Raw genomic sequence first — 27,784 nt, 5'->3', positions numbered from 1 at the left:
CCCTGCGCCGCGGTTGCACCGCCCCCCAGCGCTGGGAGGTCCGGCTTCCCGTTTTCCTTGGCTGCGCCGTGTTGCCGGCGGCTGGCCCATCGGAGCGAGCTCAGCTCCGGGGCCCCGAGCGGGAGTCGTCGTCTCTCGGGCTGCAGACAAGCAAAAGCAAGGAGAAAAGAGTTCTGGACTAGTTCAGTTTGTAGCCAGGGTCTTAAACTGATAAATGAAGTAATCGAAGAAAACAAAACCAAAGTAAGAAATAATACATGGAGAAAAGGCAAAGATGCTGGGACTAGGCAGACGTGGGGAAGCTGCTCATGGACCAGGCTGCTATCTCACCCTTCACCAGTACATACCCACATCAATGACATATTGGGGCTTCTCTCTCTCCCATTTTACCTCTAAACAGGGAATACAAGCCCTGGCTCTAGAACAAACAGGCATCCTGTTGGCTGTAATACTTGCCTTTAAATAACCTCTTTCTAGACTGCTTAACTCACTTTTGTTGATTTTCCTCCAAGATGAGGTAGGCCAATAAAATAACCACCTGTGTACCTCAGGTGGCAAGACAGCTACAAATATGAGGTGGAGAGAGTGAGTAACTTAGTTTCCACAAGCACTGAACCCTTTGCTGAGGAGACCATGCTACCACAGACCAAACCAACAAGAGAAAGGTTTTGTGATTATTTTCCTCTTTGGTAAGTCCACATTCTGTCAGTTTGTACTCACTTGCGTTGATGGAAGAGCAGAAAAGATATATTTACAGTATTATGAAGTTAACTGGGTTTTGTAGTAATTATTGTTATGCCAACACTGCTCCTATTTTAAAGGTAAAAAGGATTAGCAACAAAACAATACCTTCATAAATAATAATGCTGACATACACCATGCAAAAAAAGCACATTCTTACTTAATATAATTTGTAAGACCTGCAGAATATAAAGGCATCATAGAACCCAGAACAAGCATAATAAAAAGGAAGTTTCTGAATTTATGTGTAAGTAAATAACACAAATACATGCAACAAAATAGATTTTTCTTTATTCTTGTAATTGAGTACTCACAGTATTTCCCTTCTTTTTGTACAAAAGTAACATAAAATGCTCAAGAGCTACACAGAATATAGTATGATTATATCTCCTGTTGGAGCTTCTTTCCTAATCCTCTTCCAAATCCCTCACATACAAAGATAAATTCTTGCAATCCTGACATTAGGATTATTCTTGAAGTAAAACATAAGCTGTAATCTTTCTGAAGCTGCCTGCTGTTTAGAATTAGGGCTGATTGTCTGAGCATATCCATACTGCAGGGACCCACTGGGGCTCATCCTGTGCACGATGTACTGCAGACAGCAGCTGTGCAGATGCTTCTTGTAAATTGTCATTCACAATCACATGATCAAAGAACTGACCAAACTGAGCTTCCATTTTCTTAGCTGATTCTTCCATTTCCTGTAAATCTTCTTCCTGTGAGACAGAGTAAGTCCATAAAACTTCAGTGTTGTGTAGAGAAACATACCTGCACAGCATCTGCAAAACACCTTGGGCTACATAAACAAGAGGTGAATAGATAATATCAGTCTGCTTTATTTCATTTACAGTTGCTATAATAAAGTACCTCTGCTACAGTCATTTCCAAGTCTCAAAAACTGAGCTGCCTGCCATATGCTTCCCAAGGAAGTACCTGGTGTCCCAGAATGCTCCATTTGCCCTAAAAAAGTTACTCTAATGATAAAGTGCTGGCAGAGAATGTTAGGGACTGGAAGGTAAATCTACTAATGATTTTGTTCTTATTCCAAATTTTAGTTTATTTCCCCAGAGTCCATGTTACTTTCTGTCATAGCAATCATGAGTAATTTCCACATAGTTATAAACTTAGGTCTCAAAAATGTTAAGATGCTAAATTTGATGATAATTTGCATGGAAATGATTGTGTCAAAGTGCTGTATATATTCTAAATATAAGAGATGCATTTCCTACAAGCAGGATCTGTGTTTTATCTACAGAACTTAGTATAGGATTGATAGTGGTATTAAGCATACATGAAATAATAATACATTCTTATAACTGTGAAAAAAATAATGCTACTGAACAAAGCACATTCCAAGTATTTCAGTGCAAACAGTAAATATATGTGTTGACTAGAATATTGACACAAGGCAGCTAAATAAAACAAAAATATGCAAAATAGCTTCTCCTTTAAAGACATTTTGAAACAAAGTGCCTCGGCCCCCTTGGTTACAAATTACAATTCTTATGCTTCAAAGCCAGTCTGTAAGCGGAAAAGAAATCCCAACAAAATCCACAGAAAAAAGACAATAATTAGATTTGATCCTAAAGACACAGTAATGTTTTTTAAAGAGTTGAGTGTAGCATAGTAGAATGCATTATGTTCTAGTAACAGAATCTCAAATTAATAAACTCAATCTCTTTTATTCCCAAATCTCACCTTGAACTTCATGTTCACATAATAATCCGTAATGATCCTGGCATTTTTACGAGTCTGCCTCATGCAGCCTATGCTGGGTGGCTTGATGAATATAATGTAGGGCTTTAACTCATGGGTCCGGGCTATTTGTATACCCTACAAATGAAGAGTAAAATGAAGTATTTCAAGTGTATTCATCCCAGTTTTACGCCCATAAAAATCCAGTTGTTTACAACATACTGTGATCCCTAGACCTAGGAGACACTTTTTTCAGGAACACTTAATTGAAAAACATCTCAGTAATAATCCCTGGAGCAGACATTGTTAAGCTACTGTAGCATACAATTACTTAATTCTGCTTGGTAGCATCATTAGGAGATGCTTTCAAAACCATGGAGTGATAGAACAGTGTCATTAACAGATCTCTACAATCAACCACATAAAAGATGCATTTGAGACCTGTTCTTTTTTGACTCTGAGGGAGCTACTTTTGGAACAAGTACCTCTTTATTGTTCCATGCTGGAATAAAATAGCCTGCTTTCAGAAATCCTTTACTGTGTAGCATTTCCTAACTCTAATAAGTATTTTTAAATTACTGCAGAGTAGTGGAGGGAATGAAAAAAAAAAAGAAAAACTAAAGAAAATCGTAGCATGTAAACTTGGTCAAACCACCAGATCTAAAATAATGTATGCAGCACAGCAATAGTTTTGCTACCTCACTGGTCTTACTTAATACCCTTTCTAAACCTTGTCCTTTAAACTCATACCCTAAAAAAAATCATAGTGGCACATCTGTCCAAGTGGCAAGATTACACTCCCCATGCCACAACATCCTTCTTTTGCCCCTTTGCTTAAAAATGTAAAAGAAGAAACCCAAAGACAGTTTTAGATATGAAGACTAAAGTGTGACCTCATGTACCCCTTACAGCAGTTTCAATTTTTGAGTAGTACCCCACAAATCTTGTAACTTAGTTTCTGTTTTAAGCAGCACAAGGCACTGCCAGCCTAAGGCTTGGACACATTGGCTCTGCATAATTAGAGGGAAATATCCAAAAATTACTGAGTTATGGAGTCACTCTTTACATTCAGTTAGAGGAGATGTTTAAATGGCATAGCTCAAACAGCTCCTAAGTACTAAATATGCAAGAAATTCAAAGAAGGTTAGCAAGGTTTAACTAGACACAGCTCTAAGTATCTAAGTATCAGGCTTTTATAAGCCTTATCTTCATCAGCAAATTCAATCAAAAATAGAAGGAAAATAAAAATCAATAGTATCTAAGTGAAGAAACAGGTTACTAAGAGATGTAACTTCTGGAGAGAAATGCAGACACACAGGCACACTAAAATTTTCAGCTTTTGCTTGATTACTTTAAGTGTTGCTGCTTTTTACCAAAGGGTGTTCTGAGATTGCTAACAGAAGAACTCTCAATAGTAGGGCTTGGAGAAGGAAGTAATCCAATGCAACAGGTGTCCACGTGAAAGACTAATCCTTACTTTAAGTAAGTATGAAAACTCATTTCCATACCATCCTGATAATGCAGCTGCTGGCTTGGTAAAAAATGCACTGTCTCAATATACTTGTCACTGTAGTACCACCACCACCCCCTAAGACACGTGAAAAGAATAATCTATTATTAATAAGCAGCATGAGGTAAAGTGAAAAAGAAGACAAAGCAACTAACACTGTTCAATGGCTCAAGAATGTAGAGAAAATTATTTTTCCTTCCAGAAGATTCCCTGCCCCTTTACCACTCACCTGTGGTTCTAAATCTATTACACAGATCTTCCCTGCATCAAGGACTGTTCGCACTGCATCAATACTGGTACCATACAGGTACCCTTTGTACTCCCCATATTCCAGCATTCTGCAACAGTGGTGAGGAAGAAGGAAAATGAAAGAGCATTTGAGTTTCAAAAAGGTTCAATTTAAAAATGAAATCTTCAAATATAATCCAGTGATCAGGACTGAATGATCATAAAACCTACTGAATACTGTTCACCTTGTCTCTTCCCTGCTACACTAGGCACAAAAACCATTACAATTAATCTCCAAAACAGGCATTCTTTACTCATCATGGTTTTATGAATTTTGTGTTTAGAGGTTGTGATTTTACTCATCAATGCTTGTCAATTACATACTACAAATAACTCCTTAAGTCTGAAGATCTCATAGCACTTGGTACAGTTCAATGAGTGTTGCTTCTGTATCTCTGGATATGTTTAAAAAAAGACTGGATTTGGCACTTGGTGCTATAGTCTAGTTGTGGTGTTAGGGCATAGGTTGGACTTGATGATCTTAGAAGTCTCTTCCAACCTCATTATTCTGTGATTCTGTGCTGAGCTGGTCTGTCTTAGAGAGATTATTGATGCATAGAAAGGAGAAGATACTTTTGAATATTTAGCCCTTACAGTTCAACTACTTGTGTGTTATCACTGCAGAGATCCTGCAATGGAGTTGTAGGTCAGGATCAGGTATGATTTACTGCTAAATTTTCAAAAGCAGTCTGGTTTCCAGAGTTAAACTCATAATTTACAAGCACATCTAATGAGCTCAGGACTAGACAGCCCACTTCCTTTTAGAAGGACTCTGAGATTAATTGTGGAGGAGCTATTTGCAACTGCACAAACAGAGTCTTTGAACAAACAGTCTCAAGTAGTTTGACCCAAATTTACACCACACATATACAGTAAGAGTGGAGGAGCCCAGACTTAGGACTAACTACAAAACTGTACTAGGCTCATGTTGCATTTTAGGCAATAAAAATGTAACTCATCTCTCCTACTCACCTGTGGCTATACACCATGTTTTCAAAAGTTTCCTTCGATATGTAGTGGTATTCACGACCATTCATTTCATAACTTTTCTGAACACGAGTGGTGTCTGAAGGATGATATAACACACACACAAAACTAGCTGCAACTCAATTATCGTAACTTTATAAGTGAAAATGAGAACTTCAAGAACAACTACCAATCAGTATTTTCATAAATAATAATATGAGTTATTTCCATTTGTTAATCCAGAGCAAAAGCCCCATATACTGTAATGGTTTCCCAGTGACAAGTCATTGAAAGTTATCAAAGCAGAACTGTATTTCTTGGAATGGAAGAGTAGTTTAATCCAAATAGTTGTGATTCAAAGCAATCAGGAACTGCCTTGGAACTTGTTGCACAACTCTTTACTCTTCAGAGGCAGATTTTTTTTTAAAGTTCATTCAGAAAAATCCCACAAGTTTCCCACACTTGCACCTTCCCCTTATCTGGGACCTTAAGCACTAAGTCCTGAATTTTCAGCTAGCTTCAGATACATAATTTCCAGTTGGGTTATCTAAATTACAAGAACCAAATAAGTACAGTTAGAACTAATTTCAGGTGTTACGTCAGAAGTTAAGCTGCATAAGTCTCATCTGAGACTAGGAGGCTAATAAGGAAAGCTGCAAAGCCTATTAAGCACCAACTTCTGTTGTCTTCATTCTCATACCTGAGCACTTAAACCCCAAGAACTTGAAGTATCTCCAAGAAACATTCTTTTTTTTTAAATCTAGGGAAAGCAAACACCAAAATTTAGCCAAATCATGAAGATAACTTTTCATCTCCATAAAGCTTTTAATGGATTCAGAAGCTGGAACTTGAACATACCTTTGTCTGATTTGCCAAAATGAGATAGATAGTATTTTAAACTAACCCTTATGAAAGCAAAGAGTACTGGCTTTCAGTAGAGCTGAAGAAACAGCCATAGAGCAAAGAGTGTATAAATACACAAAGGCAAGAGGATGGTACTTGGAATTTCCTGTTCATGTTTGAATTGGGGTAGGGGAGGAAAGAGGAAAAGCATTACATACGAGGTGTGGCACTTTGAAACTCTCGTGGGTTACTTGTGATTAGCCTTCGCCGTAGCTCATTCACACCAACTCCTGCAGGACCTGGAAAGTTGGAAGAGCAGCTAATATTAACAGGGTACAAATCACTCCCCAGCAATGTAGCCATACCCAGGAGGCAACTCAGTGGTACTATTTTAAAAGAAAAAAAAAATCAAATACTTCCAGACTTAGAAAGGACAGTGGATTTGCCTTTACTCAGTTTGCTTTATCATGACCATAGAACAGTGTAGAACAGTATCTTTCCTTCAGTCACTACAATTAAAGTCTCCTTGAGAGCCTGAAGCCCACTTAATACAGTATGTCCTAAAACAAGCATTATATTAAAGGCATCTTTCCATACTGTCCATGATTGAGATTGTCTAGTCTGGAATTAAGTATTCTTATTATTGTCGTATCTATGCATTTAACACTGGTTATAGAAATGCCATCATGTAAAGATGTTTTCTATTGAGATACCAGTATTTTCTCATAACTTTCAGTCCCAGCTGAATATAAAAGTGAACCACTTCCCTAACAAAATCCATTATCAACCACCATTTGTAACCACCTCCTTCTAAGGACTTTATTGTTACTATTTTTTAACACTATCTCAAGCAAAGAAGATGATACCTGCATTAAACTTTAACCCAAAAAATGGGGTCAAATTACAATAATTCTTGAAGTGTTGCTTTGAGAGCTGTCTACACCAACAGCACTGCAATCAGCAGCAGGAAACCCTTGCTGAAATTTGCCTGCGAAGGTCATTAAGCTCTTACCCACAAGGATAATTAGTCTGTGCCGGTCTGTTGGGTGCCGCTGGTACCTGACCACCTCTTCGTAGGGAGCTGCCAGGGTGCTGTAGCAGCTGCTGGGGCAGCGGGAGTAGCAGGACTGCTGGTTGAGCCGGGCCTTCCTGCGACACAGCCGCATGCTTCTGCGGAATCCAGCTGGGTGGGGCAAAGGCACAGTACTGGAAAATACATCTGGCATGCAGGCAACTAGCTCTTTAGCCCAGAGGGCCTCTTTCTAAGCCACACAACATACTACTTTTTCTGAGGTTTTTGCAAGGTGAAGGTTAGTGAATTTCATTGCTGCACTTGATATGACAGCTTGGTAGAATCTCTGAGCACTAGATGACAGCTACTGAGTAGGTAAAATCCCATTGAAAGTCACATGAAAATTAGCCTAGAATTCAAGACTTGTGAAAGATTCTCCAAAACAAGCTGGAGGAGAAGTTTCTGACTACCTGAGGCATCCCTCTGGGAACAGGTCAACCTTTTTGATAGTGTAGGTGGTTCACTCTCATGAGGCAAGTCTAAAACATTTGCTCCAGCCTCCAGAACATGTATTTTAAAGGTCACTATGGTTTAATAACCACAGAGGTAGGTTTGTTTCTCCACTTGACCATCCAACTCTGAAAACTTCACATATAGATGCACATTTCAAATGAAAACCCTCATGATTATTCTCAGTGGATGACAGACATTACTTTTGAGAAAAATTAATAATTAAGTCAAGTTTATATAGTTGCCAAGCCTCTGTAGAAACCTAACAGGAAGAAAGACTTAAATGGAGAGACTAAGCATTATTAGTAAGAGACATCCTGACGTTTGGAAAACAGAGTAAGTTGTATTCCATTTAGTGAGACTTTAGGTGATATAAGAAAAAAGCTTTCTATTGAACTGAATTCAAGCACTTAAGCTAGATCAAGCCCCAAACATTTTACTTATCTTTAGTCATTGCATACCAATAAAGACTCGTTGACCAAATTCACCAAATTCTTCCTCTTCTAGAATACAAAGAACAAATACTCATTAAATAAAAGAGAAAGCTTAAAAGCTCAATGGCAAACAAATATTGCTGATCCAAAGGGAAAAATTAGTTTCAGTAAATATGTGTAAGTATGATGCCTAATTTAAAAAGCATGATACTCTATAATATCAAAAATATTTCACATGACCAATGACCAATTCAAAAGGGTTATTGTAAGAAAATATAAACATAGTCTTGGTATTCCCTAAATTAAATTTGAAACTTTACATTCTATTTGTTCCATTCCCAGTTTATCTACATGCCAGACAATGTTTTGAAATTGAAATTAGTGAAAAAACATCCACATAATTTAAGCTTTTCAGGTGAAATCAATCTTACAATAAGTCTTCAATTAAAATAATAACAGTCAGTAGCTCAAAACTAGAAACAAAAAATTTGTAACTCAGTTTCTGCCCCATAGCATATTTGGAAAATGCAACTTGTGTCTGCTCAGATCTTTCAGGCAAAATGAAGACCTCATTTTATTACTTCTTTTTCTTCATTGGATCAGTGATATCTGTGCTCCAACATGTGAGCCTAACCTGTTTCCTCCAATTCTTTTTCTCCTCATTCATTCTCATGCTGTTCATCATGAAGCTATCCTAATAGCTACACTATTCAGAATTCTAAAGCTCTGTATTTTTTTTAATTAAATCTCTCATATAAGACTCAAACATACCAATTTTCCAATAAATCAATGTTCAGAAAGTATAGAAACTGTTTGAGAAAGGTGATTTGAAAACAAATAACCAAGGAAAAAATTGTGCCAGTGTTTAGCTTTCTTTTCAAAAAGTACTCGTTATTTTCCTCTAATCACACATGTAGTTATCCAAGCTGTGCATTCCCTTTGTTTAGGCCTTGTTAAGGCAAGAATGAGATACAGAAGACATAAGCATGTCTTTAAAAGCAATATTTGTTCCAAGGAAAAACATTATTTTCATTTGCAAAGCTTTGAAATGCTTTTAGCACTCTTTGATTTACACTTATCTCATAAGCATGGAAGTATTGAAACAAAATTAGATTCATGTTAATTGCCCTTTCACATCTATACACTCTTCATTACTTGTACCTTTACAATACAGTTTTATTCCTACATTTCTGTATGTACTAACAACTAGTTAATGATTATGGGAAAAACTCCTTGGCACAAAACTCCTCATTCAGGGCAACTTTCAGAGTGATGTTAAGTTGATACATGCCCATCTATCTTCGAGTCTCCCAAGTCGTCATTCAAACATGTTTAAATATTTCTGCTTTATCTACCCTGTCTTCTGTGGTGTGGAGTGCAATGTAGAATCCTACAGGGAACAAGCAATTCAGCTACCAGGTATTGCAAGAAGAGTGGTAGATCCTGCTGAAGCATAAACATAGATAAATTCTATTAGATTACTGCTACAGGATACAGAGAAATATGTTAGTGTTACCTTCTTTAAGCTCCTCTGCAGATTCAGATAGAGACAGATATAAAACAATTAGTTTTGAGAAGACAGTCTATACTATGATCTAACAAAAACCCTAACCAGCATTGGCCAACACATTTAGGGAATGTAGAAAACCAATACTAGGGACATTAAATCTAAAATATGCATGAATTCTTAGTTCCCAAAGAATGCAAGAACTGCAGCATCTATTTCAATATGGTAGTGCTGAAAATCTGCAACTACTGTTTAAAGTGGAATGTAGGATAGCAAATATTTGCACCTTTATTCCTCTATGTGGATACAGCAGACAGCTGACTCAGCACTGCGCAGGATTTGCACAGTAATGCCCAAGTGCAGCTATCAGAAACATCCTACCCTGAAAACAAAAGATTGCCCTGCAGACCTACTGGTTATGCCTTAAAAGCATTGGGCATTGCTTGAGAGGTTGAAGAGAATAAATGCTTGTGATAAGAGAAGAAGGTGAGAAAGAGACCTTGTGGAGAAGAGCAAATGTAAGGTAAAATGACATTCTTCTCCACAAGATGACCAAATACTTCAAATGAGAAGTTTAGCAGTAGTTTTATTTTAGGAGAGAAATTATTTATTTTACAAGACTTAAGTTTTGCAGAACTCTCAATGTGCTGTAAATAAGCAGATGCTTCCTAAATGAAAAAAACAAAACCCCCCATATCAGCTTGGTCAGAAAAAAAAATACTTATTGATTGTATTTTTATACATAAATAATTAATTTTATAAGCATTTTTCTTTCCTGTATGTCAGCCATGCCCACAATCAGGAATCCAGAAGCAGCTTTCCTCTTTACCACACCAACTCCTACAGGCACTGGGGATTCAGGCCTCCACATTACTGAAGGTAATCCAATTATCTGCTGACATCAGTGTAGCCCCTGCTGTCACAGCTTGCATGGGTACAGCTGATGAGGGTTGGATAAATCGATCTGCTACTGATGCACGAGAAGAAACATTCACACTCGTGGGATAAGAGGACTGAAACCTTACTACTAAGAGGAATACTTAAAGCAACAGGATTTTACATAGTAGCTTTTCAAGCTAGAATGGCTTCTGAAGCTAAAGTGGCATTTTGGTTTTTGCCACTTGCTTGTTTCTAAGATGCTTGTCTCTGGACACACTTCTCACAGCAGAACAATAGCAAGGAATTTAGAATTAGGTCAGAGGTGCTTACCTGACTCAAATGTTTCTTCATCTTGTATAGTAATCCAGATAGCAAAGATATTAAAATAAATTCAAAATTTAATTATTTTTCTTCTAATGAATATCAGAATCAGAAATCAGTTTTCCAGCTTCTGTCGGTCTGTCTCACATACACTTTCCCCAGCTCCCCCTACCTTGAGATGGCAAAATACAGCTCACCATACTTGAATTAACTGCTTCGTCTCTTCACACAGTCCTACAAGATGACATCTCTCCATGAGAGCTTCTGAATTATCTTGGAGAAGAAATAATGAACTGCACTGTTTTAGGGAGCAACTCAAGCTACCAATCTTTACAACTCAGTGTTCAGAAGTAAAAATCTATTCTTGCTCCTTCTTCTCCCAAGATCAGGAATTTCTTGACAAGGAATTGTGTGGGTTCCCCAAGACCACAACAATCTGTGGCATTAAATATGCAATTGGCAAAAAAGTATGGTAACTTTACAGCCACAATCCAACACCTGAATCAAGCAGTTGGATCTCATTCAAGCAAATATTTTTGTCAAAAACATTTGACTGTATTTGGTCAAAAACACTTGACTGTAAGCACTGGACACTGGAACTGCAAACAGCTCATTTTAATACAATAATACAAGGCGAGATTTCCAGAGTATGAAAACCAGAATTTTCTACCATTAAGTTCACTAGGAGAATGAGTAGTTTTATCTAGGAAATGAGGCTTTAAACTAGCTACTGCCTTGAAGCAAATAAAATTATCTCAAGTGAATTCAGTTACCTGTTTCCACACACTTTTCGTCAATCTGCATGTCATCCTCTACAGATCAACACAAGGGAAAAAAATTCATCTGAATCAGAAAAACACTAGAGAGGAAAAACACCCTTACAGATCTTACAAGACTGAACTCAGACATCAGAAACAAGATACATGAAGCTCAAATAATTTTTAGACATCTTTAAGGATTTTAACTGTTAACTCAAATTTAGTGATGTTCTTTGTATTACAGTGAGCAAAAACTCTTGAGTGCTCTGAAGGCAGAGACAAATACATCTTATTTGAATTCTCCTCTTGAAATAATGAAAGGTTTAGCATGCTTGTCAATCTGTTTATCCAGTAGATATCTGTTTATTAAGTATTACCATGAGGGAATATAATTTTCTGTCTTATAGCTTTTAAATATCTTTCCAACATGCTACACTCAAGGAAAGTATTTTGCTTCTTATTTTTTTATTACTGTTACAAGGAAGAAAAGGAAAATATAAATTCAACTCTTTCTCAATCCCCAGACTATATCAATTTATTTCCCAGAAATGCGATCACATGAGCTTGGGCAATCTCACAGGCTCACAATACAACACTGTTTTTGTTTTGTTCTTGCACACCCTTCCAGATAGGCCCAGCAGTAGCTATTTTCCAGTTACAGGGCAATTGTCAGAATATCTGTCAATCACATTCTGCCCATATGTATCCATTAATGAAATACTCTCTTGGAGCTGCTGCAGGAGAGAAAGATGGAGAAGAAAAGAGAAAGAGGAACTTTTGTCTTTCTTTTCTCAAAGAACCCATCAAAACTGTCATTTCCCTGACAGATAATGCACAGCTAAGGTTTCAACTTTAAGACAATGCATGCATCTACTAGGTGAAAAAAGGCTGGATTTCAATTATGTTAAGCATACAAAATGCCAAGAACTTGGGCTTCTTCCACATGTATTTATCAAAATGCCTAATTTCTGACACCTTTTTTAAAAGCCTGTAAAACTATGTGTCATTGGTTCCAGGTACAGAAATGCAATGCTGTCCAGATGTGATTTCCTACCTTCTTCCACAGTGCTTACTGCTCACAGCATATCCATTGAAGCAGTTAAAATGCAATAAAATTATGGTGAAAGAGAGCCTCAGCTCTAGCAAGCAATGCAATCAGCGCAAGAAGAATCCTAGGGAATGAAACACATGCCCCCTGGGATTTATCATGACATAAAAATTTTATATTTGCATAAAGAACTATAGAAAGAAAATGGGGACAGAAGAAACAGAACATTCTTTTTCTGGGAAAAATTGCATATATACAGAAAATTATAGCTGGCAGAAGATAATATTTCTGGATTATTATCATGAATAAATTCAAGGCCAGCATATCTTATCTTAGACCTCAAGAAAATAAGTTATATTATTTTCTTAATAGCTTTGATGGCAAAGAAACATTCCAAACATGGCACTTCTCAGTGGCAGAGTTGGTATCTGTGTCCCCAGAAATCCAGGCCAGTACAATTGTCACTTCAAAACTTACAGCCAATTTTCCTAGAGAGAACTGGCTGGCCTCGTGAGGTCCTAGAACTTAGAGATTTTAGAAGAAGTTGAACTCACAGCTTCTCTTATAGTCAGATCTCAAGTACACTGGAGACAACCATCTCCACCATCAGTACTCCAGGTATAATTATCAGTAAGTATTTTTTTTTCAGGTGATAGTTAACACAGTTGAAGGTTACAATATGGCTCCAGAAACATTGTCTTTGAATTAAGCTGAATTGTATAAGCTTTTATTTCAGTATCCCCAAAACAGAGACAAGATCTTTCTTTCCTGCTGTATCACTCAAGTAACTTTTCACTCACACATTGATGATTTGAGACACAGGTGGGGCTGGAAGGGCTGACACCACCAGAATTCTCGCTGCTTCCTACATAGAAATAAATTTATCATACTTAAAAAACAAAACAGTCCACAAGCACATTATGCTCCAGTCAGATTGACTGCTTACATGTAAGATTGATCAGTACTGAACTGAGAGAAGACAGCAAGAACTGAAACATTTTTTTGCAGTGTTTTAGCCCACTGCAAAAAACCTGAAATAAAACCAATGTGCTATCAGAAGTATTCAAAGTTCCAAATCAGCAGCTCAGAAGTACTAAGTATTTATATAAAAGTACAGGAAGATAAGCCATACTGTACCACAGACTCCTGGAAGAAGAAGAGTGTGCTGCTGGTAGGGGTAGTAGTACTACTGCCTCCATTACTGCACAGAGCCATTTGCAGCCTGAGCCACAACCCAGTTTGATTTCACGTTGCATTATAAAGACTGCAGGTAGGTTTATATTTATTACAAAGTGAACTTTATTATGTGCTATTTCATGACCTTACGTTATCCTGGGGGTACCACAAGACATGTGGTTAAAGAATCAGATTGAAGTTTGCTACAGCAGTGTAAATACTCTGGTTCTGAATGCATGTAGTGTAAAAATAACGGTCTGTTTATGCAGAAAATAATAGGCAAGAGATCCTTGTTGTTTCTTGAGTGCTTGTTTTTTTTCTGCATTCTTCCAATCTGGCCTACTCAGTTTTGACTAAAGCTGAAGAGGTCACTCATGCATCACAGGACATCTTTAAAAAGATACTATGCTTTTAGTATCCCGTTCTTCCCCTTGGTTTGTTTTTTTTTTCCATCATAGATGATGGTCATTTAGTAGTCAGGGCCCTCAATTTCCACACATCTTTCAACTGCTACACTCCAATAGATGTCTCAGCAACCAGCATGGAGACTGGACAAATGCTGCAAATTTCCTACATGGCAATTTGAGATTATACAGGTGCTTTCAAAAGTTTCTTCTCACACAGGTGCTCTTGCAGGGAAAATAGCAAGAAGTCAGATATCAGAAAGAGGAAAGATGTTTGTCAGATGTCTCTCTGAATCATACTACTACAAAACTTACAAAAATGTTAAATAACTGGCTGATTTTTGAACCAGAAATCAGGAAAATGATTATTTTTTTTACCTTTTAAGAAGATGATTTGAGGGTATGAGTCCAGCACAGGCACTGAGATCTGAAACTTTCCTGGCCTGCCACCAGAAAGCATCATTCTGGTCCACAATCTGGAGTATTTCACCCCTCTTAAAAGGCAAACCTGCATCAGCACATGGTATGGCAGGATCTTGCAGGGGCCAGTAATCTGTCATTGCTCGCACATACAGCTAGTAAATAAAATATACAACAGTGAGCAGAAGCCAAGTTTACAATGGATACAACATGTGCTTTACAATCACAGGGCCTTATATTGCTGCAACTTCAGTCTAATTATGAAGTAAAGTTTTAAAAACCAGATCAAGCCTTAAACCCTCTGTTCATTAAATCAGAAAAAAAATCCATTTGTCTCATACATTATGAAAAGAACTGGCCTTCAAATTGTAGATCACTCAGAAAGTGCCTTTATTGCACAGTTACATTTCTACTTAGTGTTTTTATTGCTTCAGCAACAACATATTGATGTCAGCTGAGAGGCAGCCATAAAGGCCAGGATGTCGCTGTAGGACACGTGAAAGCACGACGTGAGCCACCTGCTATTTGCAAGGTAAAGAAGGTTTATTATCTGACTCTGTCTTTTATACTTTCCCAAAGGTGACATTGGATTGGAGAGTGAATGGGCCACCTCTCCAAAGACATTGGACAAACCACCAGTACATCAAGTGTTCTCCACCCCCATAAAAGAAAGTAAACAATATGTTGTTTACAGAAATTGTTTGGGAAAGTTCTCCAAAGGAATGTAAACTCAGAAGGCTTTAGGAAGTCTTAAGAATCAGGGTGACACAAGGTAACATTTTTGGGATTGCAATAAACTTCCAGGCACCTTGTGGTAACAAGGTAACACCATGTCTTTGTATCACACAATTGGGCACTACTGCTACCAGCCTGGGAAAAGAAAAATGTTTCTTACTGTTGTTTGGTTGCTGACAGGCCGATCAGAAACTGGAATTAATTTGAACATAATTGTCCCCTGAGACAGGGCCTAAATGATTAGAAAAGAATTAAAATATGGTTGGTATTCAACACAAGTAATCAAACATTGGCAAGATAAGCTTGACACAGCATGGCTTTGAGGATACTGCAATGTTTGTGTTACAGACAGAATTCACGTAGATGGAGTCAATGTGACAATACTGTATTTTTTCCAAAAGAAAACTAAAGAATGAAACATCAAAATTTTGCTAAATATTTTTAATTTAATGCAACCTATGTTTCATTGTAAGCATGTGTCATTTCAGTATTGATTCATACCAAACTTTTCTACTGAAATCTTATTTAAATTAGCAGCAGAGTTTGGTTAGTTGGGTTATATAAGGGGGGAGAAACATAATTTAGTAATTAAGCATTCCAATAGAGTTTGTATTTCTTATACCTAGAAATGGTATAACCATAGCAATTGCATATAGACTTGGTATGATTACACATGGTAATACCTCACTGGCTGGCAATTAACAGTCAAGAACCTTGAAAATTTGTGTGCAAAATGACAAAACAGAGACATCTCAGCAGATTTCTTAATGAGAATTTTGATAACAGTTATTACACTGCCCTTTTCTTGCAAGGTAAGGTGTGTAGCTTACACACTCATTCACTCTGCTTTAGCACATTTAGTAACACAGCCTCTTATTAGAATAGCAGCCTTCTACCACTTTCTTGTGAATATTTCTGAGTGGCATTTCGAGAAAAGTTATGAATCAGTGAAGGCTGAATAAATTAGTATTTTCCCCAGAAGCTGCAGATGGAATGGTCACAGTTAAGTTTATTTCTGCCCAGAACAGAAGTTAGATTTAATTCTGCTTTCATATATTCTGATTTCATGTGCAGTTGGGAACTTCATTCACACTAAGGAAACCATCTGAATTTTCTGTTAAAAATATCAGGCTTTCTCATGTACAAGAGTGTGTAAAATTAAGGTGCAAAGTAGAAAACATTTTAAAAATATTAAATACCAGAATATTAATGACTTGCTCAGGTTCAAGACCCTCAACAGGAACTCCATTTACTTCCACCAATTTGTCTCCAGCATACAGCAACCCTACCATGAAAACAGATATGAAAACAACAGCAGGAGTTTTATCACAGCATGATTTATCTTGGATAGGCAAGGCAGGGTCACACAGAAATTAAGACAACATTAAATTTTTCCTGCACCATGGATGGAGGAAAGCATCTTGGATTCAGTCTGCACCGCCCCTGGATGGGACTGCTGTGGGTCACAAGGAGCTTGCATGCTTCAGCTTTCTTAATCCTTCCCACTCCTCCATATGACATCTTTACAATCTACTGATGATTTGCCTTAAAATTAGCATAAGCATTTTAATATTGCTCCATTTCCCAAAGTAAATTATTAACCTATCCTGTATTAACAGACAATAAGACTTGGAATCAAATCCCTAAAATCCCCATGTGCAGTGGGAGGTCCTGGTACTCCTCTCTGTCCTTTATAGTAAAGTCTTCACAATATTGTTTTCCATGTTCCTTTAACTCAATAGAAATATTTGTCAAACTAGGAACTTAATCAGCTATTTTCTGCAAATTGGGTTATCTTCATTATACAAAGGCCAGAAAATACTAAAAGGAACTATTTTAAAATAATTCCAGTTGAATTTTATTCTTATGCTTTACATTTTAATTACATTACATTTCCTAAGGGACATGGATCACATTCAATTCTAGGATGACAAAGTAGTAACATTTCCAAGCAAACTCCTTGCAAGATTGCTTAGCTACTAGTGCTAAGCAAGGTGTTTAGTAGAGTAGTGCCAAAAAGTATTATTACATATTCCTTAATTATTACATATTCCATTATCTTCTAGAATCACCAGTGTTTACCATTTCTCCATTAGGGAATGTTCTGCATTTCATACTACACCGCAATTTGGGATATCCAGGTATTGGTGCCAAGAACACATAATGAAAACTGGATTTCTTTGTCAACTCAGTCTAAAACAGCAAATTCATCTGAAAATCTATGAAGTCAGAATGAAAGTCACTGCAATGCATCACTGCTTACAGTACTGTCCCATGTGCACATCATATTGCTCTATAATGGAAGATTAACTGTAGAAGCTAAGGTATTATCTTACTTCAAATATCTTATTTCAAGTTCAGTTTTATGTATCACTTTGTTTCAAATTCCACGTACCACTTCTGTCTGCCAGCCCACCATGGATCACACGGGCAACCGTTATGTCACCTGTTATCTCATGGCGTTTAATGGTAGCACCCTGGCAGGTAAGAACAAAGAAAAAACACACTGATCACCAAAGGAGCCCAGTAAGTTTCCTTCCATACCACAAGTCTGATCTTCACACGACAAAAAGGCATTGAGGGATACAGCCTTTTTACCACAGCATGGATCTAGCAATAGCCACAGAATCATGGAATAAGCTGAGTTGGAAGGGACTACAAGGATCACTGAGTGCAACTCCTGGCCCTGCACAGAACCATCCCCAATAGTCACACTCTGTACCTGACAGCATTGTTCAAATGCTTCCTGAACTCTGTCAGGCTTGGTACTGAGACCACTTCCCTGGGGAGCCAGTTCCAGTGCCCAGCCACCCTCTGGGTGAAGACCCTTTTTCTAATATCCAATCTAAAACCTCCCCTGACCCAACTTCAGGCCATTCCCTCTGTTCCTGTCACTGGTCACCAGAAGGAAGAGATCAGTGCCTGCCCCTCTTCTTCCCCTCACAAGGAAGTTGTGACTGCAGTGAGGTCTCCTCCAGGCTGAACAGAACAAGTGACCTCAGCCACTCCTCACACGGCTTCTCCTCAAGGCTGTTCACTATCGTCATGGCCCTCCTTTGGACACTCTCCAATACTGTAACATCTTTCCTATATCATGGTACTTGAGGTGAGGCTGCCCCAGTGCAGAGCACAGCAGAGCAATCCCCTCCCTTGCTCAGATGTGATGCTGTGCCTGATGCCCCGCAGGACACGCTTGGCCCTCCTGGCTGCCAGGGCACTGCTGGCTCATGTTCAACTTGCCATTGACCTAGACCCCCAGGTCTCTTTCCAGGGCACTGTTTTCTAGCACCTCATTTCCCAGTCTGTCCATAGGTCCAAGGTTGCCCCATCCCAAGCGAAGAATACAGCATTTTCCCTTGTGGAACTTCACATGGTTGGTGATTGCCCAGTCCACTCCTTTATTGAAGTCTCTCTGCAGGGCCTCTCTGCCCTCAAGGGAGTCAACAGCTGCTCCCAGTTTTGTACTTTCTATGAACTTCCTAAGAACCCTTTCCAGTCCTGTGTCTAGGTCATTTATGAAGCTCTTGAACAACACACAACCAAGGATGAAGCCCTAAAGAACCCCACTAGTGACAAGCCCCCAGTCTGATGTAACACCAGTCAGTATAGCCCTTTTTGCCCAACACATGTGCCATTTGCTCACCCATCCCATAATGTGTTAATCCAGCTGTGTGCTGGACATTTTGTCCAGAAGGATACTCTGAGAAGACAGTATTGAAAGCTTTCCTGAATTCCAAAAGAATTACATCAATTGGCTTCCCCTGATCAGCTAGCTGGGTTACCTTGTCATAAAAGGAAATCAGGTTTGATAAACAGGACCTTCCCCTCAGGAAGCCTTGCTGGCTGTGACCAATGATTGCATTGCCCCTTAGGGGTTTTTCAATACCTCCCAAAATAATCTCCGTAACTTTACCAGGCACTGAAGTGGGACTGACAAGCCTGTAGTTTCCAGGGCCATAATGTATTAATACTAAGTCCTTCAATGTCTTCAACTTCCATCACACTAAAATAACCTAATTGACTGACAATAAGAAATCTTTTTTATACCCAATATTACAGCTATCTTTTCCTAAAACAGATTAGCTAAGCTATGCAATGTTTGCTGCTTATAGGTACAAATGATTACTAAAGAACTCTCCTCCCTTCCTTTGTTTCAGCCATGGGAATAACTCTCAATCCAGTTTGGTTTTATCTCATATAATGAAAATACATCTGTCAAATGTTCAAACCCTAAGCAGACAAGGCACTGAACAACCTATACCCACACTATGCATGGCTAGATGGTCCTCTCAGGTCCTTCCCAACCTCAGCAGTTCTTGTGATTCTGTAAAATCTGGACAAGAATGCACATAATCCCCATGGCATCCCTGGGAAGAAACCAATATGCATCCAATGCATTATTAATTCTTTCTAAGTTAAAAAAATTTGACAGACACAAGGAAGGTCCCTCACCAGAGGTTGGTTGTTTTTCACTAAGCAGACAATCCTCATAGCTTCTTCATTTTCAGGTATGTTGTCTGGCAGTGGTGGAAGGGTTGGTTCAAAATCCTTCTGGGCCACAGTATCATGAGCAGATAGCAAGGCCTGTTACAAATGGAAACAAGCAAACCAACCAGCCCATAAGCAAAGATCATACAAAAGCAGAACTTTAAATAGCGACTAGTCAGAAAAGAGAAATAACTGAGTATGTTCCTTTGTGAACACAGATCCCTTGCACATACTGACATCTTCTTCTTTCCACCAAGAAAATCAAACCATGAAGGTTTTAAGAACAGCTCCTCTTTTTATTGTGGAAAACCTTCAAAAGATGAAATATTTCTATTTGGAGCTCTTGGATCGAGAATGCAGATTCTGCAATTTCAGGGAAAATTTAATATATATCTGCATTAACTGCCCATAATTTAGAACTTTGTAAGAAACATCTTTCAAACACAGCCTTAAGTAAAATGCAGCCCACTGCAGGTACTTCAGATACACAGTCCACATTTGATCTCATGATCAGGTTAGTTCATTGTTAGTAAGCTATGTCTCCTCTGGCTCCTTTACCAATTCTTGTGAACAGCTGCCCATCCATTTCCACTCCCACTGCAGAGAACTCCATGAGCAAACTTTTTCTATCCTTATGCAGGACTTGCCTTGAAGTGTGGAGAACGCAGTAGTCGTCTTAGCTCTTTGATCTCTCCTGACTGAGGGGCTTGATGAAGTAACTCGACTACCTGATAAATGTGAAAAAGAAAGCACAGAAATGGATTCTAGAAGACAGTTCATTTAGAAAGCTCTACACTGAATGTAAAGAAATGCAGACAGTGTAAAGCCCCTCCATGTTATGTCAGTCAGAGGATGTCCATATGGTTTGCTGTAGAACTGGACAATATGACCACAGCTGCACTACACTCAGCCAGGCTTAATTTAGTTCAGGCACAGTGCCATGTACTCTAAATCAGTTTTTGCTTCCATCTCTCAACCAATTTCATCACCAGTCTCAGTTTCTCTACTTCGTCATTAACTCTCCCACGAATTAAAAGATTTAGAATTCAGCTATTATAATTAGGAAAATGTAAAAAGCTTTTCAATATCCTCGTGTCAGTCTGCTTGATTGCAGCCATAGAACTCAACCACAGAGTTACATGGGAAGAAAAAAACATGGTCAGTGATTAAACAATTAACATTTGTGTTCATTACACTGGCCAGGATTTGCGTAGTCCAGCAACCACAGCTGTGCCCACTTCTCATGCCCCTCCCCTCCCCCACAGTAAGGGCTGTTGAGTAGTTTTTCAAATGTGCAAGGAGAGTTTCAAGTTTATATACTGTACTTAGACCTGAGACATAGAATAAATACCAGAACACTTAACTGCAGCAGAGTCCGTTCATTTGGTATGGATAAGTAAAGCAATAAGCTGTGCATACATCTCACCTCACGACTCAATGCGCGTGCCTGCAGCGTGACAGGATCTGGTCTTTTTCCGAGATAGTGTTGAAGGCATTCATAAATCTGTTGCCATGCCATGACAGACAAAACAAGGCAATGATGACATTGACCAGTTCACATGATCATATAGATACATACATGACAGGCAATGGACAACATTATTTCTGGAAACTTCTGAGTCCAATTAGAGCCGCAGAGTCTGTAATCTAAATTCTTAATATCTGGCACATCTGGAATTGAGTCTTGAACTCAATGTCTTTCCATATTATCAGGTAACTAACCAGTTAATACTGTAGTTTTGAATTTTCCTAGAAGAAAAGCGGTCTACACAGGTAAATAGCCTGATAGTCAATTCTATGATTTGCAGCCTGTTTCCTTCCTCTATTTGAAGGCATAATTGCTGCATTTAACAGGCCCTTATGAGCATTCTTATCCAGTAAAAGCTCCTCTTTAAAAATCAAAGACTTTAAAAAATCCTTCTTAAAGAAAAGCAGAATTTTTACAGAATTTGTCTCAGAGATAAAATTCTTCTCAAGATAGAAACACCCATCAAAACTCTGTTCTCTAACAATATAATATCTTCCAATTACACATCGGATGAATGGGATGCAAAATAAAACAGTGTGTCACAGGCCAAGAAGTGGGATGCATAGCCATACTGAAATTTAAGAACAGAAAAGACAACTGAGCAATGATGTGTTTAGTGTCTCTCCCCTGGCTTTAATACAGACAGGTAAAGTAGAAGAGCCTAAATGTCTAGGACATTATGGAAGAGAACACTTTATTTTCCTTTAAAGCATAAATGGTTTTGTCTACTGTGACTGCTGATGTTAGAACTGACATCAGGACTATCACCACTTAGCATAAATAAGCATTTATTGTCCTCATATGGCAAAATCAAGTAGCTATTCCCTAGAGATTGTTCTGTAGGTGACCTTTGGTTTCCCAGCTCTGTGGTACCTTACCTTTAGCAGTGCTTGCAGCCAGCGAGATCTGAGCAGGTCATAGAGCGTACCAACGCCATTGACATCTCTCTTACAGAGCAAACTGAGCTCTTGCAGCGCTAGAGTCAGAACATGAGATACACCTGAGCCCAAGAAACAGAAAAGCGCAAGACACTTCAGTTCAAAGAGAAAACCAACCAAAGCCAAACACTGACCCAGACCTTTGAAATGCACCTTTCCTCAATTTGTACTTCTAAAAAATGCACAGACATTTCCTGTCTGCCTTGCTTTTTTTCCTGGAATCAACTCTGTTGCATAAGAGCTATTTTACCATGTTATTAGCCAGCAGGGTTAGGTCAATGCTAGCAATTTGCAACTGACCTGTGAGAAAACCATGCAGGCAATCTCACATGTCACAGTCTGGGTTCAAGTTCATACCTCCTACCAAGAAGAGGTGAAACAACAAAAAACTCCTTGGCTTTATAAACCAGAAACAAATGTTAACTATTCTGATACTCTCTTAAGTTAACTGCAAGCCACCACTGAACATCAAGAATCATTCCAATTGTACAGTAGTAATACTTCAGACACATTCATCTCTCTCATGACTCATGGAAGAAGAGTCACAGAGATCAAGGAATACAACTTTCTGAAAAGAGAAAGAAAACTGAAAAAGATATGTGAAAGTTACCATTATCTTTACTGCTGACTGTTGGCACCTCCATCTTCTCCTTTATTCAAGGAGATCCCACCCACTTTGAATACTGCATTCACACCAAGTTGGTTTCACAAAGACAGATGATGAGCTAGGGAAAAGAACACCCTCATATCAGAATACTGACAGGTATTGTTAAGAAAGCAGAATTTAAAACAAAGAAAGGGGTGTGCAATAATTTGTATTTAAAGTGCATCACAGGTGTAAAAAATAAACATGAGTCTCACCTGTAAATTCAGCTACCCAGTAGCATCCAAGATGCCGACAGACAAACCTCAAGTGCAGTATGGCAATTTAATCTCTTTATAGAATTGATATTTGCTTGCTTCATTAAGTCATCTAAAACAGAAAGCTGTTTGGTCCATCTTCTAGCTCTCCAGGTTCTTAAATGTGCTACCATGAGAAGACGTAATTTTTTCTAAAGACTTAAATCTTGTTTTATATCCATATAGCTTGGAAAATAATAATATTCAAGGAAAAACTACATTTAATTCCTCTCGAATATTGACACAATATTAAAACTGAAAGACTGGAGTTTCTACTGAATTTTCATTGAGCAAAGGCATGATTTTGAAAAAAGGGATACCTGTCTCTATAACTATTAGAATTTAAGGTCTTTGAAGGATTTGTTCCACAGAGATTTCATGATTTTTCTCTTATTACCTCATAGTAAATTAAAACCCCAAAATCCTAAGCCCAGACAAAAAAACCCACTTCTTACCTTTCTGGTATCATCACCTCTCTCAGGCAATTTATAATAGGTTGTCACGTATAGAGATGGAATCAAAAAATTTATTTGCTAATCTAAAGATGTGTTGCTGATTTCTTTAATTATAAAAAGCAGATATACTACCTTATTTTTTTTCCTGTAGATTTTAAAATCAGCATTTTTAAGCAATGCAGGGAGACAACACTACTAATTAATATGTATCCATGTTGCATGACCTTTCCACAAATAAAATATGCGCCTTCTAAAATTTTCTTTCCAATTCCTTCCCTCCCTTAAAATTCTGCGACAACCTATCACTAACCTATAACATTCTCTTAAACTAAAACTGGAAGAAGTTCTTCAATCTGCTGTTCATGGCAAACAATGCAGTACAGGATTGTTTCAGAGAATTCTCTGAACTCTTCTCAAAGTAGTATGGAAATTCCCCAGGGAGCACCACACACTGCATTTATACCCTAAAGCATCAAGAATCTATGTATGAAAGCTCTTAAGTAGTTGAAAATCTTCATTACATCCTAGATGATTTAACTTCACACTTGATACAAGTGTAAAGATATTGTCATGATTAGCAGTATTGCAGATTACTCTTAAAGAATTAAATATTTCAACTGGCCACTCAAGAGATAGTTGTAGTCTAAGTTGACATCAAACATCTTAGCACCTTGGCCAATAGTGAACCCCAGTGTGGCACAGCGAATGTGTTACAACAAATTCTGCTAAATACACAGTAGATTATCTCCTTGATTAATCAAGTAAAAAGGCAACCATTTTCCTGTAGATTGCTCTGTAGACAGAAAACAGCAAAGGTACAAGCAGGAACAGTATTATCGTGATCTGCTTACAAAAGCAGAAGGCATTACTGTCACTTTTACTGCATTTAATACTTATTTTTAGAACATGCTTCCTCGCTCTCCTGTTAAATCATAAAACTGCTTTCAAAAGTCAGTGGAAATTAAGGGAGGAAAAAATAATAAATTTGAGATTATGACTCAAACATTTTATTACTGAGTCTAGGCAATTCATTTCAAGTTACTTCTACAGCATACTCAATGGTACATCTTATTGAAATTCTAACCTGAAGACTGCTTTTACAATTACGATTTTTTCTTTCAAAGATTCACAAAAATATAGTTTGATCCTCCCCAGTACAACTGAGGTTTGATCTTCAATTATTTAATATTTTTCAATAGTCTTAGGCCTTTTCCTTAAAGAATTTGCCTTCCCTGTTTTTAAGCTTAGTTGATCTGCCTAATGATGGAATTAACAAAGCAGGACATAAATCTAGTCATGAAAACCTGTTTCTTAATCTATTCAAAGCACTTGGAAACAAAGAACAACATTTATGGCGATGATAACATATCTCAGATTGTGTTAAACACAAACAATATCATTGCCCCTTGAATATTTTAAAGGGATTATTTTTTCCCCATAGAGCATTGCAGCTTCTGGTATCAGTACAGCTTCTATAGAGAACAGATGCGGGAGCAACTCGAGTGTGTTTAGAAATTTTGGACACAGTTTATCTTGAAGGTGAACCTCAGATTTCCCAAAAATCTCGGAAAGTTACTGAAGGTTTCGCTTGCCTTGTTGGGTGAAACCCTCAGCTACAGCTATCAGAGTTCTAGGAATAAACATGCAGTAACCTTTCCATCCATTGCTGTCATCTTAAACCACAGAGTTTATGCTCACACTAACAGAAATGGCATTTGAACATCAAAATCTGTCAAAGTTGTGACCATCACAGCTCACCTCAGTCATATATTATGTTTTGTATTTACAAACAACAAAAGGAAAGCAGTTTCCAACTGTGAAGCCTAGTCTCAGAAGCTGTCAGTAGCAAAAGATGCTGAAAAAGTCACTACAAGAGAAGAAGAGCTGCTTCTTTAGAAAGAGACCTACTGGATTGCTTGCTTAAGGGCAAAGGTCAGAGTTCAAATAAACTCAGAATTACTACTGTGCCTTCATTTCCTAAGACTTTTATCTTGTAGACTGTAAGGCCTGAGCTCAGGGTCTCCTCATCCAGGAATCTAAATAAATTAGATGGAAATTCTTGCTAAAAGGCTTACCGGACTAATCTCCCAGGCAGTATAAGGGCCTTCCCATTCACGTGTATTGCAAGCAATTACAGATGCTCATTAATAGAAGATATTTCTCTTTGCCTGTTGTTAGAGAAAGAACTGGATATCCACACTGAGTGTGCCAGAATTTGAGTCAAAATGAGTCAGTCACCTCAAGTCTGCAAACATCAGTTATCCCAAATCTGAGCTTCTCCTTCAGCAGCAAAGTGTAAAATTCCTTGACTCTAATTGTCAGACAGACAAGGTGGTCTTATTGATACAAGGCTAGAGCTGCAAGGGAACCTAAGCCATGTTTTAATACAGTTTCAGAATTGTCTTGAAGTGGACAATTTTGCATCTTGTCAAGCCTCTAAAGGGGACAACACCAGAAAATCTGACATCCAGAACATCACCCCCCTGCTCTTATACATTGCTTTAGTTAATATGTTAGACTTGAACCCTTTTAAAAGGAAAATTACTTCTATCTTTAAATTTACCAAAATTAATGATTTAGCATATTGAAGACTGCAAATTAGCTTGAGGGCAGGAAACACTGTCAAATAAGACACTCTAAATAAGACACTCTAAATCAACAAACTGAACAGGCAAAAAATGGTGGGAAAGATTCAGCAATTCAAACCACATGCCCTGTTCAGGACTTTTTTATTCTGCAATAAATAAGCTTAATTAGACCAGTGTCATTACTGAAGTCTGACAGCTTCTTTTCTAGTCAGTGTAAAGAACCATCTTGTTTTTTGTATACCTTTTGAGACACTAAAGTGTTTTAGCTAAAGCAGCAACTCTAAATATTAATGGAATAAATTGACACAACTTAAGCCTTTGAAACCACTTATCCTTATCTCACTTACCCAACAACCTCTTAATGCAAGTCAGAGGCAGTAGAGTTAAAAACAAACAAAAAAAAAAACAATTGAAAAAACATGATGTTCACACCAGGCATTCTGTGAGATCTGTATATGTAAGGTAATTTATTCTGTTACTCTCTGTATTCAGATCTATTCAGTGATGGTTCATTCTGCCTCCCTCCAAAGCACAATCTTAGAGCAGCAGTGGTGGGGTGAGTGCCTTTTTTATATGGGCTGAGAACTGCCAAAACATCGTTCCCTAAAAGAGCAGCACTCAGAGAACACTTGGATGCAGTCATGAGGGGCAGCCAGCTTTACTTCCAGATGTTTACTGCCAACAGCTTGGGCTTACAGAAAACAAACAACCAAAAGCCCCCTAAAAAAACAACCAACCATTGTATTGATACTAAATCAACTTAGAAGTCCCATGGCTAGGTTGTTCAAAAAAGGATTTGTTTTACAGTCTCGTATCAGTCACAAAATTTTCTGCATTATCTCTCAACATACCAGAACAGGTACTTTCCTAAACTATTTCTAAAAACAGGTAGTTTTGTGAAGATTAGAATTGAAGAAAATATTCCCTTTCAAGCTCCTACTCCCCTCTAATATTTAGCTAAGAAGAATTAAACAGGTATCAGGAGTTTTAAGTAGCTTTGCTATAGCTATGAGAGGAAACTAATTTCATATTTACACAGGGGAAATGCATCCTTGCAGAACAATGGTTTTAGTACAGTGCAAATTTTCTTACCTGCAAATCCCACAGAATACGCCATGTTCAGCTCATGTAGAATTTCCAGAGGGAAAGAGTATTTGTTGGATGTTAGTACAGCAAGTAACCTCACTGCCCCAGCTAATCTGTGGACATCCTCTCCTTTCTAATCCGCAGAAACCTAACCTTAGAACTACTCATTACCAGGGAGAGGAGAACAAATCCCCTTAACCCTTTTCTTGCATAAAAAAACTACTTTACATTGTCTCTCACCTAAATAATTTCTTATTCTCATCAACTTTCCCAGGCAATAGGGTGCTCATCACTTAGCGTTTGTCTGCAGCCAGTGTCGATCTTCTGTGGCTGGTTACAGGATTTCTGCTGCAGCACAGGAAATACCTGTCTCTCCATTAAAGAAAAAAGAAAAAAAAAAAAAAACCAGAAAAAAGTAATTACCCTGAAGCAATTCAGCTGGAAAAGTCCTGCAGGTTAACTCAATTCTTTGTTAGTTACAGCAATACACAAATCAAAGCTGGTCTGTACTGATTTCCTAACGCATCACAGCCCAGATCAGCTGTAAAGTGGAA

At 38.0% G+C, this 27,784-nt stretch overlaps 1 protein-coding gene across 1 annotated transcript; it reads right to left on the bottom strand.

Annotated features, from left to right (window-relative positions):
• Positions 1 to 1,010: 1,010 nt before the first annotated feature.
• On the bottom strand, positions 1,011 to 22,890 carry MPP4 (MAGUK p55 scaffold protein 4). The gene is given in 21 exon segments (XM_077785217.1): positions 1,011 to 1,457; positions 2,440 to 2,574; positions 4,176 to 4,284; positions 5,207 to 5,300; positions 6,262 to 6,342; positions 7,056 to 7,226; positions 8,027 to 8,068; positions 9,516 to 9,530; positions 10,716 to 10,736; positions 11,480 to 11,518; positions 12,519 to 12,536; positions 13,313 to 13,377; positions 14,471 to 14,667; positions 15,408 to 15,479; positions 16,447 to 16,532; positions 17,643 to 17,724; positions 19,700 to 19,831; positions 20,383 to 20,463; positions 21,162 to 21,239; positions 22,142 to 22,263; positions 22,812 to 22,890. Coding segments are annotated over 21 exon segments (1,911 nt in total). The 3' UTR covers positions 1,011 to 1,265.
• Between the last annotated feature and the right edge of the window lie 4,894 nt (positions 22,891 to 27,784).

Source organism: Lonchura striata, chromosome 8 (assembly GCF_046129695.1).
Source record: "Lonchura striata isolate bLonStr1 chromosome 8, bLonStr1.mat, whole genome shotgun sequence".
NCBI lineage: Eukaryota > Metazoa > Chordata > Aves > Passeriformes > Estrildidae > Lonchura > Lonchura striata.
The sequence above is the reverse complement of the archived record's forward strand: the minus strand, read 5'-3'. Positions and strand labels throughout refer to the sequence as shown.